The 13085-nt window shown below is 41.4% G+C and overlaps 1 protein-coding gene across 1 annotated transcript in view; it reads left to right on the top strand.

The window, feature by feature from the left end:
• The window catches only part of trh (trachealess), a 59034-nt gene that overhangs the window by 24689 nt on the left and 21260 nt on the right, over positions 1-13085 (top strand). Inside the window, exon 2 of the mRNA XM_067790868.1 lies at positions 11150-11385. Coding sequence (XP_067646969.1) covers positions 11150-11385 — 236 coding nt within the window. The remainder of the gene's footprint in view (positions 1-11149; positions 11386-13085) is intronic.

The following is a 13085-nucleotide window of genomic DNA, read 5'->3' as shown; positions in this document are numbered from 1 at the left end:
TTTCTCCGAAACTAATACAGGTGTCGCAACCTGAGAAGTACATGGCTGACTTAAAAAAACAAAACATAAAGATATATTAATGCTAATTTTTTTTACTCTTTTCTAAGTTACTTCAAACATTCTATAGTAATTTTTTTTCAGAGCAGATGTTCACTATTTTCGAATTTTTTGTCTCTGAAAAAATGTGAGTCCAGAATAAATTGCTACAACTTTTGTGAAAATAATTATAAAAACTCATAAGGCTAACATATCCAAGAGGTAAAAACACAAACCTAAACATAAATATATGGACGATAGGTTAATTACTTATGGAAAGGCCTTCTTGATAGTTGCGTAATTGGTTATAATAATCTTCATGGAAAGCACAATGACACAATTTCTTGTTATAATTAGTATTTCTATATTTTATATTTAGTCTTATTTTGTAATCTATATAAAGATTTTTTTGTACTATCGGATATATTTTAAATTGTTGGAGATATAAATTGTCTTTTAATATTTTGCTAAAATTTTCACTGTTTTAATTTGGTAGTATGAATTCCGTTTAAAGTTTATACGTTTAAATAATTATAATTTCATTATAAATTTTGATCTATTTTAATTGTTTGCTTTTAAAAATTTACTAATCACGTACATTATATAACGTTCTAAATTTTATTAATTAATTCAATTCGGTAATTTTTAAATAGCCTTCTCACAATATTTAATTATAATTATTTTTCGTAAAATTACTGCTTGCTCATCTTTTAAATTTTGATTGACGATATTTCTTTAAATAAGTATTTGTATATTTTCTTCTTATTGATTCGCAATGGCTTTAGATAAGTTTATTGTAGTTGATGGTCCGATGAGCAGGATCGCCATTATATTGTTGATAATACAATCATATTGTTACGAATATTAGCAAAACTGAGGAGTGCTGCCATTTCCAGGCCGATGCTAAGCAGTGACGTGAATTCACATCAATAATTCAATCATTATGTATCTACATAAACGAATCAATAATTGCGTCTACACATATGTACACATTCCGACGAGCAACATTTACATACAAGGCAGCGAGAGATGAGATGTCACACACAGATGAATTTACTTATACGCTTATGTGTGTGCGGGAGACTGTAAACTACAAACTCACATATGTACATCTGATAAGCGCTAAAAAGTAGACAATTGTAAACAAGTAGAAACTATATGAGAACTATACACACACGAATATAGTTGGTAAGTTCTGGAAATGGAAGAGCCTAGAAGTATGCAGCGTAAACTATAAAAGCGGGGCAGGCGAGTAAGAAGTAATTCAGTTTGATTCGAGTTATCAATCAGTTTGATTAAGACGATATCTAGCGAGCAATAGCAGTATTATTTTGAATAGTAGAGTCTCATTGAGCTATCAATCAGTGTGGTTATCAAGCAAGCTATTCGTTTCACAGTTTGTTATTGTGAAGTACTTTAATAAAGGCCATTTTGCATTATTACAAATTGGAGTTATTTATTCAACAGTTTAGTGATTCGAACTTAGCAGAGGATTGCAAATAAGAGGATTTGCAGCAAATTCGTTACAATATATTTTTAAAATTTTATTTATTTTTATTTCAAAATATTAATATTAACATTGATTGTAAAATTCGAATACTACTAACCATGATATATATATTACGAGGTAAAACCGGTGAGAGCCGAAAATTCTCACTGCTCTCACATTTTTATTTTTTTAGTTTGGTTTTGTTTTCATAACAAAAATATTACAGACTGTAATATATTTGGTAATTCTATACAACAGCATGACACTATTAATACAAGACTCGTTTTGGATCCAGGATCGCGAATCCGAAAGCGGAGGTAAAAAATTTTGGGTCTGTCAAGAGATATTTGCAAAAGAAATTTTGAAAATTTCATGTGATTGTTGTAATTTTGATGATTTTCTGGTACCCACAAAAAAAAAAAACATTGTGAACATAAGTGTTTTCCGCGGATATAGTTTTGGTCTCCAAACCGGTGTTGGACCCACCCAAGGATTTTTTTTATAAGCGCGGCCAAAGGCCGCCAATGCAGAGTGGTGTTCTGCGCAAAAATACTATGGATCCCACCCTCGGTTTCGGAGCACTCCGGGCTCAATTTTTGGTTTTTCGTTAATATCTTTTGCACGATCTAAAATTTAGATTTTCCGCCTTTGGATTATTGTTGTCGAGGTCAGTACGAGTCTTATGACACCTCTCTCGGTATTTTTGGATGCGTATTACCAGTGTCATGCTGTCGTATAGAATTACCATATATTTTTGCGTTCTAACATTAATATTATGATATTTTATACAAAACTGAATTTTTTATTGGCGGAAATAACTTTTTTGGTGGGAAAGAAATCTTAACGGTCAACCGCATTCCAGACCTTTCAGTTCAAGAATTGTATTGTGGTTTCCCTCAACCCTGTGGTTTCCCTGTCAACCCCCTAATCCAGAGTGTTATGCGGACCGTGCCTATTGGACGATTTGCGGCCAGGGGATAAATTCGGCTGTATTCGAACGGAGCCTTCCCGATACCGGACCACCTCGGGAAGTATTAATGGCCTTACCACAATAAGGGGCGCTGCTGTGGCGGACGGTTCTTTCCCCGTATATAATACTGGACCGCTGAGCCCGCCTTGTCGGGCAGGTGGTCGTACGACCAAGATGAACGACTCATTACCTGACTGAAATAAGGTCGATGTAAAAAGGAGGACTGAGTCGCAATCCAAGGACGACAAATACGAATTAAGCGATGCGTCGGACTCGGGGAGCGAGAGTAGTGCTGATTCAATGAACTCCGTGTTGGGGAGGGAGACAAATGAAAACGGAGTAGAAGAGTGGAGAAGGGTACGAGCAGAGGAAGTAAAAGGGCTCTCTCGCAGTACCGTGCAGCACTAAGAATTGTACAACGCTTGGAAGCAGTGGTCGACCCAACAGAAGTGGAAATCGAGCGCTTGGAATGGGCCCATGAAGCGGTAGAAGTAGGTCGAAGGCAGTTCAAAAGGTTTGCTGCGAGAAACCCTCGGTTCTGCAACCGGTACGAGGAGGAAGAAGCGTCGAATGGCAGAATGAAGAGGCAACGTTCGGCGGAAGGCGACAAGCCTGCTTTCAAGAGGCAGAAAGGACCCAGTCCTAGAGCCGCGAGGCAGGGCAGTCGCATAGACAAGACAATTAGGCCCAAAGCTGTAAGACAGATGGGCTCCAATAGCGAGGTAGCAACTACCTCGAAAGCTGCGCGTCAGAGGGAAGTTCCAATTAAGGAAGTAGGAGATAAGCCAAAGGGAGATAACGCTAAGACTCCGGCTTTCTCGGAGGCGCTAAAGAGAGTTAACGCTAAGACTCCGGCTTTCTCGGAGGTGCCAAAGGGAGATAACACTAAGAATCCTGCTTTTCCCGAGAAGATGAGTGATGTGGCAAAGCAGTCACTGACTGTGGCGCTGGTTGATCGTAGCAGTCCTTTCGGACAAATGACTACTGAAAGGTGGAGATCTGTGGAAAGGGAGCTTATTAGCTTAATGCTTAAGATGATGCGGGAACAACCAAGTAAGCCCCTTCCAACCTTTGATTCGGGGGGATGGTATAATGGTATGAAGATGATAGCGTGCGACAACATCGCGAGCTTGTGGTGGCTGGAGGAAGTGGTTCAAAACCTCCAAAGGCAAGGCACGAACGCGCGGTTTGAGGTGGTGGATAAAGCGCAAATCCCCACGGTACCAAAGGTTAAGGTATGGATACCATGCGTGATGAAGTCGGAGGATATACTGCGACTTCTGCAGAATCAGAATCCGAACATACCGACACAGGATTGGAAGGTACTTACTGTATCTCGGCCTACCGAGGATGGTCAGTTCTACATCTTCCAAATAAACAAGCAGGCGGAGGATATTTTGTACACGCAGCTTGGTAAAATGTCCCTTGGCACTGGCAAAATGTACATGCGACTCAGGGAAAGGAGTCCCGAGGATAAAAACCCTAACACGCTAGAGGTGGGCGAAGTCGAAAAGGACCTCAAAAGCCTAAGGGAAAAAATACAGGTGGAGGTCCCCGACGTCACCACGAACGTGCTAGAAGAGGACCAATCGCTAAATAGTGCTGTGATTCGCACAGAGGAACACCCTGCACAACAGTCACGAGAGGCTGAAGGAGGCCTCGAATACTCTAAACCAAAAGGGCAAGGGGAGGACGACGACGTCAAGACGAAGGTGCTGGAGGGAGACAAACAGCCCAATGGTGCAGCGAGTCCAACACAGTAAAGTGGCGTCGAGCGAACTCCTGCTAACCCTTGAGGAGGGTTCGTTTGACGTGGCGCTGATCCAGGAGCCGTGGCTCTCATCGGGAGGAAAGGCTTCTGGACTTAGCGCGCGCGGGTTTGGCGTTTACTACGCGCAAACGGAAGGACGGGTGCGAGCTGTAGTAATGGTAAGGAAACAGCTGCATTTATATATGCTGCCTAATTACACCACTGAGGATCTGGTAGCGGTGGCCGTTGAGCAAAAGAATAAGCAGGCATTTATCCTGGCGTCCTGCTACATGGCCCATGCTGCGGAGGTCCCACCGATGGAGTGCAAAAGGCTAGTACAGGAGGAAGGGCGCAAAGGGCGGTTGGTCATAGGCGCATATGCGATACGAACGAGAGAGGCGAATCTATGTTTTGTTACATCCTGCAAACCAATTTGTAGATAGCCAACAGGGGAAATGTCGCTACATACATTGGTCCAACATCAAGCAATGTTCTGGATATTATATTGAGCTCCGAGCGTGATATATCAAGGTATGATTGGATGGTTCTTGATATACCATCCTTCTCCGACCATGCGTATATCAGCTTCAACATCCCCCTAAAGAGGGTAGAGAAGGGAGGAACCTTTAGAAACCCTAGGTCAATGAACTGGACTAAATTCCAGAAACATATAGAAACAAAACTGGGACAACCCAAAGAGGTTGCTAATGTAGAGGAACTGGAGGAGTCGAATGAATTCCTAACAAGGACGCTTATGACTGCGTATAACAAAGCTTGCCCTCTAAGAAGATTCAGAGGAAAAGCAAAGCCGCCATGGTGGAGCAATGAGCTGAGTCTTCTAAGAAGACAGGTAAAAGAAATGTTTAAGCTCGCAAAGACCGCGGAAAGCGAAGCATGTCGGGACGAGTACAGGGATCTACTGAGTATCTAAAAGCGTGAAATAACCAGGACGAAGTGAAACTCATGGAAAAGTTTCTGTACGGACATAGAGTGCTCCAGCGAAACAGCACTGTTGAAAAAAGACCTAGCAAAGGGAAACATAGTCCAGGGACTAATAATATATAATGTATTTATTTAGTACGGCTTTCCTAAGCCTAACTTAAATCTATTTTACATGTTTATAATTGTCTTCTGGACTATGCAATCCAGAATAGTTACATCTATGTCCTACCTTGGAGTACTATGGTTGGGAGACTTCCAGATCATGCGAACAAAGTGTTGTGCCTGTGTAGTATGTAGGCATTTTACGCATGTTAGTGAAGCGCGAAGGCAACATCTGCACGGCGATGCACTGAGTTAATCGAGTGATGCGTTTCAGTATGTGCTTCGGCAACCTTTTTTGTATGCGTACAAGAGCTCGGAAGTCTTGGCGCTACATAAGGAAAGAGAACGGGGAATGGTCACGTAATAGTGAGGAATCCCTTGAGGTGCTTCTCGATACACATTTCCCAACGGGAGACGGTTTAGAGGAGCCAGCAGACATCACTCACACTTCGATCACGAAGCTAGTAGTGCCGGGCTTGGTGACCGATACCAAGATCGAGTGGGCAGTGAAGACGTTTTCTAAGTTTAAATCGCCGGGCCCAGATGGTATATTCCCGGCCATGCTACAAGTCTCAAGTAGGGCGGTCGTGGAATGGCTTAAAATAATATTCGATGGGTGCATACGGCTGAATCATGTACCGCACTCTTGGAGAACTGCTCGTGTAGCTTTTCTACCAAAGGCGGGGAAGATCGGTCACGTGTATCCCAAAGACTATAGACCCATTAGCTTAACATCATTTCTGCTCAAAACCTTTGACAGGTTGATAGATGTGTACATAAAGTCCAACGTGGATGAAAAGCTGCTCTCCACAACACAGCATGCGTACACCAAAGGCAAGTCGGTAGACACCGCATTGCATAGGGTGGTAATAAGCATAGAGAAATCCCTGGAATATAAGGAGTATGCTCTAGGAGTCATCTTGGACATTGCCGGGGCTTTCAATAATGTTGCAAAATGGGCGATTATGGATGGTCTTAATTACATTAAAGTACATCCTGCCTTAATCAGATGGATCGGCTGCATGTTAAATTGCAGAAAGATTACATCACAATGGGGATTGTACGAGGCCACGAAATCAGTGGACAGGGGCACGCCGAAGGCAGGGGTGCTATCACCTCTTCTGTGGACGCTGGTCATCAACCAACTGCTCAGGCAATTCGATGAGGGACCCGTAAAACTTACGGCTTACGCAGATGACGTTGCAATTGTCATAAGTGGAAAGTGCCTTCCAACGATTAGTTCTTTGATGGATCAGGCGCTTCGCGATATTCATACCTGGGCATCTAATGTCGGGTTGAAAGTCAATGCGGAGAAGACGGATATGGTCTTGTTTACAAAGAGGTACAAGGTCCCAAATCGGACCAGGCCTAAGTTAGGAGGGGTGATCTTACAGGAGAAACCTTGCACAAAATATTTAGGAATCATCCTAGTTACTGTCATGGAAGCTCAACGTGGAGGGGAGGGTCAAGAAGGCCTCAACTGCACTCTATGCATGTAAAAGAATGCTGGGGTGTACGTGGGGCCTATCGCCCTCTCTTTCTCATTGGGTTTTTACAGCGATTGTAAGCCCCTAAAAAAAAAAAAAAAAAAAAAAAAAGCCCTATTCTATACTATGGAGTTCTTGTTTGGTGGAAAGCCACACAAAAAACAACATACCTCAAAAAATTAGTGGGGGTAAGCAGACTATCGATGCTTAGCATTACGGGAGCCCTGAAAACAACCCCGACGGCTGCACTGTATACCATTTTGCACATCCCACCTGTAGACCTGGTAGCAAAGAACAAAGCGTTAACGACCGCAACCAGGCTCGGTGCTTCGGGGCAGCTTGAGCGCCGACCATATGGCCATAGTAGTATAGCGTCATCAATCACAAGACGAACAGACTACATGATTCCCTATCTGCGCTTCGAGGGAGATCTTAAGGTCACAATAGAGGCGGACGGTTGGCGCAAGGGTGCGCAAATGGCGGACGAGGCGATACATGTGTAGACCGATGGTTCCAAAGTAGTGGAAGGAGTAGGGTCTGCGGTATACTGCGCTGATCCGGAAATAAGCAGATCCTACAGGCTGCAGGATTACTGTAGCGTTTTCCAAGCGGAAATATTAGCCGTAACCAAAGCAGTAGAAACCCTGGAAGAGAATAGCTTAAGCTGCAACCGTGTTAACTTTTATATTGACAGTCAAGCAGCAATTAAGGCAATAATCTCGCATAGCATAGCATCTAAATGCGTGTTAGAGTGTAAGCAGTCTCTGGAGAGAATCGGGACAGGGAGAAGAATACATTTATATTGGGTCCCAGGGCATATGGGAATAGATGGGAATGAAAAAGCGGACGAACCAGCTAAAAAGGGCGTATTCCTTGAAGCTTGCTCCGTAGATGTCCCAATTAGATTGGACGAGATTAAGCGAAGTCGAGAGGTGCACATGATCGACCAAGCGGGAAAGGCGTGGGTTCAAGCGCTGGGCTGTAAAGTGTCGAAGATTATGTGTAGGTCTTACAACCTTAGACTAACACAGTTGCTCCTATCATTAAAAAGAGAGGACTGTAGACTCATGACGGGTATTCTGACTGGACACTGCCTTCTGGCGTCACATGCCTTTAAACTAGGCAAGGTCAGTGATAGCAGATGTAGGAAGTGCAGGTTGGAGGAGGAAACGATTGAGCACGTTCTGTGCTCGTGCCCTGCACTTGCCAGGCTAAGATTCCAGCTATTAGGAGTGATACAGCTGTCAGATCTAGAAGCAGCAAGTGGCTTAAGTCCTAGGAAGCTTCTAGTATTTTCCAAGAGGACAGAGTTATTTTATAACATAGGTCCTGGTTTTTGATAGGGTTTTTCAGTTTGGTCGTTAAAACAAACTTCTGGTAACACTACGGACTCAATCAGTCTATGTGAGGTCCTCATGGACCGGCCAGTTCAACCTACCTACCTTCCCTCAAAAGGACGAACTTTTGGTGCCGAGGTAATGCCGAGGGACAATCAATATCCTTTATACAAATTTTCCTAAATATTTTTGATGGATATGCCAACACAATAGCTCCACACCACGGTGGAAGACTTTCACCGTTCAGGCAGTAATTCAGCCTCCACGAACTATTATACTCCACCTGGACGATGATGTTTAGCTAAGTTGCGAAGAGCTACACCGTTTTGCTGGCGTGGGCAAGTTATAGGAAGATCTCCACTAAGTTCGGAGAAGCAGGTGGGCGAAGGCGTTGATCTCTCTTGGTGCCCGCTGTTGGCGTCGATTATCGCGAAACAGGGTTAGTGGCTTGTTGCGCTACGACCAGCATCTCCTAAACCAATCCAGCTAAAAAATGTATCTTCCAACAGCAAGGAAAAGGACCAAAACAAACCAAAGAATACCTCCAAGATAATTTTTTCCGCAGTAGCGAGGACACTGATGATCTCTTATAAAGTGAAGTTTCAGTATATTTAAGGGATAAAGACGTATCAACCAAGTGAAGAAGGATGAATGAAAAATCAATAGGGGTGGTCTTCAACATTCGCTTCTTAATTAGAAGAGGTTAAGAAGTAAGGCCTTTTCTTTTGTCCCTTTGCAAAAATAGGACGTGTTGAGGCCTTCATTATATTGGTAACTCATTTTTTTGCCATATACATAAAAACCGATTTCAAAACTGTTCCAAATATTTTGTCACTTATTTCATAAGCATTCTATTTTTTTGATACTTAAAAAAAGTTAAAAATGTCAAACCAACAATTTTTTTTGTGTTTACTTTGGTTTGGCACATCCACAAAATTTAAGAGAGAGATTTTAAAATTTTTTTAAAAATCAAAAAACCATTCTGTTCGCCAAGAAGAGTAAATGGTTTTACCTGGTAATATTTATACCATGCTATTAACTTTATTTTTTTTTTTTTTTTTGAAGTCTTAAAAAATTTTCTTGAACAAAAGTCTATACAATAAATTAAAAAAATATTCAAATTAATAAAGTACAAAATTAACAAGTGAAATTTAAGAATAATATAAACCCTATAATTTACCCTCACAACTGGCATGCTGCGATGCCGATAGTAACCGCCGGGAACGGGAAGGGGTCGGGTCTGCTGTATACTGTGTTTATCCAGAAATAAGTAGATCCTACAGGCTGTCAGATTAGTGCATCGTCTTTCAGGCGGAAAATATAGCCGTGACGAAAGCAGCAGAAATTCTGGAGGAAGCGTTCTTAAGCTGCAGTCGCGTCATTATATATATTTGTAGTCACGCGGCGATTACGGCAATAATCTCACACAGTAATTCATCAAGAAGTGTTCTGGAATGCTAAAAAGCACTCAGGCCAGACCATAAATCTATACTGGGTTCCCGGTCATAAAGGGATAGAAGATAACGAAAAGGCCGATGAGCTGACAAAGGAGGGTACATCACTCGCTGAAACGACTATATACGTCCCAATCCGTTTGGGAGAAATCAAAAGGAGACAGGAGTTGCATATAATCCCTCAAGTAGGAAAGGCATGAACAGAAGATATGTGCAAATCCTATAACATTAGACGAGACATCGGCAAATAATGGCACAATTGTGCAGACTCAATTCACACGTATTCTTATTCTCTTTAGTTTAGTTGTCGCTGAGCATTTGGCGCAGTAACATCGATCATGTTCGTCGCTCGTTATGTTGACGCATGTTATTAGCAAGCAACTAGCAAAGCTCGTTTGTTAGTTTTTTCAATGCGCACAAGCGAGAACTATTTAATGTTGACCAACCCTTTTGCGCAAATACAATGTATTTAATTGTATAAACCTTTTTCTTGCCATTTTGCGCATTAGAAATATAATAACAAACAATCTTGTCTTGTTGCTTGCTAATAAGCGAACGAACTACGCAAATGATGTGCGCGATTATCGCGCTCTCACTAACACATCAGCATTTTGATTTTGCCGATGCCTGCATTAGACTAACAAAGAGAGAAGAGTTAAGGCTCACGATGGTTATGCTAACTGGACACTGCCGTCTGGCGTCACATGCTTATATGTTAGGTCTCAGTAGTAACAGCAGATGTAGGAAGTACGAGCAGCAGGAAGAAACGGTTGAGCATGTCTGCGTTCGTGTCCAGCGCTCGCCAGATCAAAACTACAGCTATTAGGGATGGCAGAGTTGCCATATCTCGAGGCAGCAATTAAGCTGGGTCCTAGAAACCTTCTAGTATTTGCCAAGAGAACAGAGTTATTCTATAACATAAGTCTTGGCACCTGATTAGGGTTCTTCGTTTGGTCGTCAAACAAGCTCTGGTAACACTATGGAAACACTCAGTCTATGTGAGGTCTTTATTGATCGGCCGGTTCAACCTAAAATAACCTTACCCCCGGGGAATCGTGTCCCGTGCGTACAGACCAATGGGCCAGCCCAACGTTTTTGGGAGAAACTACGAGAGACTGATTGGTCTAAAGTACTTGGGCGATACGTGAGAGCTCATTTGGAATAAAAGTAACCATGACCTCGTTTGGTAAGTAGCCCGGTTTAAGGCAATTAGTGTAAATTACTTATGGCCAACCAGCGGCATGATATCCCAAAGAACTTTGAAGTTGCGAAAGAATAATACCATCCGGACACGGAGACCGATATGGTCTGAACGAATTTACAGCCAACACAAATTGGCTTTCCCACAGGACTACCTGAAGAGTTGGCAATTTCCAGCGGTGCAGGTAGAGGCTCTCTGTGTAAATTATTTCGTAACAGAAGCCTCAAAACTCCTCGATAATGTTCCCCAGGCCACCATTCACATCCATCAGGGGACACAAGGAGTAGGACTCTCAAAAATCACGTTTTACACTATCTACGGCGATAAACATTTACATTGATCATATTAATTATTTTATCATTCATTTCATTTTTATTTCAGAATTCTCGAACTTCGAAAGGAAAAATCACGCGATGCAGCGAGATCGAGGCGAGGCAAAGAAAACTATGAGTTCTATGAGTTGGCGAAGATGCTTCCTCTACCTGCGGCTATAACAAGCCAATTAGACAAGGCTTCCATTATAAGACTGACAATAAGTTATTTAAAGTTACGAGATTTCTCTGGGCAAGGTGATCCACCATGGACTCGGGAACCGTCGAGCAGTAGCAAATTAAAAAGTGAGTGCATATAATTATGTTTTTACTTTAAAAGATTGAGTTTCAATATGAATATTTTTTTCGTACTTCATATAATATTCATATTATGACTATTTCGATCCTAAATGTAGAGTATACCATTTTGTGAAAATGATTACTTAGGCCCACTTGCAGAACGGTAAGTTATCTTTTTCAATCAGTGTTAATTTGAAAAATTTGTCAAAAACTAATGAGTTTAACCCCTCGTGTCAAGTTAACTCTGAGTTAAAAAGATAACTTTCCGTTCTGCAGGAAGGTCTTAGCACTTGATTTCAATTTCAAACTAGAGACGTCTAGAGACGTTCCAGTCGGCAGGTTTCGAGTGCTCTGGATCAGAGTCTAGCGCTCAAGCCACTGGGATGTCATAACACATCAGAAGAAAGTCGTGTATAAAAGGATGAATAATAACATTAAAATAACATTTTTGACGAATAAGAAAAATATTATTCGTCCGGAATTTTTTACTGTGTAAATTCCGGGATAAATAGGCCCAGCCTCAGTTAAATTAAAAACTTAAACCGAATAAAATAAAAATCGCGGTCGTAAATTAAGATATTTTCAATAAAGTACGAACAAGTAAGGAAGTTAAAGTTGGGGCGAAACCGAATATTAAATACCCAGCTGCGTGCTCTCAGATAAGTATTAATGATACATTACATGCCGTGAAATCTGCCATATACTTCTCATAACATATGCAAATACGTACGTTTTTTAAGATTAAACCTTTAGACAACTTTTTTGAAAAAAGTTGGCGTAATCGTCAACCGGTTTTTCTCAGATCTCAGATACTTCTGCCCAGTTGCAAATGATACCAACCTCTTTTGATTTACGGCATTCAAAACTTTTTATTTATACTTTCTGGTTGTTACTTTAATTTTTCAAAATTTTCGATAACGATATTTTTATTTATTTTATTTTTAAACACAATTTTCGACTAAACGTATTTTAATTTTGTTTGCTATTTGAAATGCCGCGGCACAATGACGTTTTTCATATACATACATAGATGCTTTCAACGCAATCTTTTGCATTCCAGTAACATCGCCACAATCAACCAAGATGTTGCGTTTATAAATATAAAGGAACTGCAGACTTGGCAATTCAAATTTATTTCGCCTTGCCCATTCACATACAAAATTTCGCGAATCACTGTTATAAACACTTCCACTATACAGGAAATATACTCTATAACACATTTTGTGTCGTATTCATTTGTTATATTGTAGTTTTTAATTGCGAAAAATGTTAGAAAAGTTACCAACGAGTAGGAAAAATAATTTCACCTGCAAAGTGTGCCAGCACCCTTAGCCAAAGCAAATGTAAAATTCTTGTTCTTATGCTTTGCTTGTAACAAAAGTTGCAAGTTGGCTTCTTTTCCATGTCAGATGGCGCCAGTGTCGCTCAATCTACCGTTCTCCATAAAAATACGTGCAATCTACTTATAATGCATAACTTACTTACTTAATTGGAGCTTAATCGTTTAAACGGTTATGGCCGTCAACAAGGCGCGCCAGTCGCCCCTTCTCTCTGCAAACCGGCGCCAATTGGTCACACCATGGGAGTTTAAATCGTTTTCCACCTGGTCCTTCCAGCGGAGTGGGGGCCCTATACCTCTGCTACCATAGGCGGGTTCCGATAGAAACACTTTCGTGGCCGGAGCGTCATCTGTCATTCTTTCAGTG

This window comes from Eurosta solidaginis, chromosome 5 (genome assembly GCF_040869045.1).
Source record: "Eurosta solidaginis isolate ZX-2024a chromosome 5, ASM4086904v1, whole genome shotgun sequence".
Lineage (NCBI taxonomy): Eukaryota > Metazoa > Arthropoda > Insecta > Diptera > Tephritidae > Eurosta > Eurosta solidaginis.
Note: the sequence above shows the minus strand (reverse complement) of the source record. Positions and strands in the feature narration are given on the sequence as shown.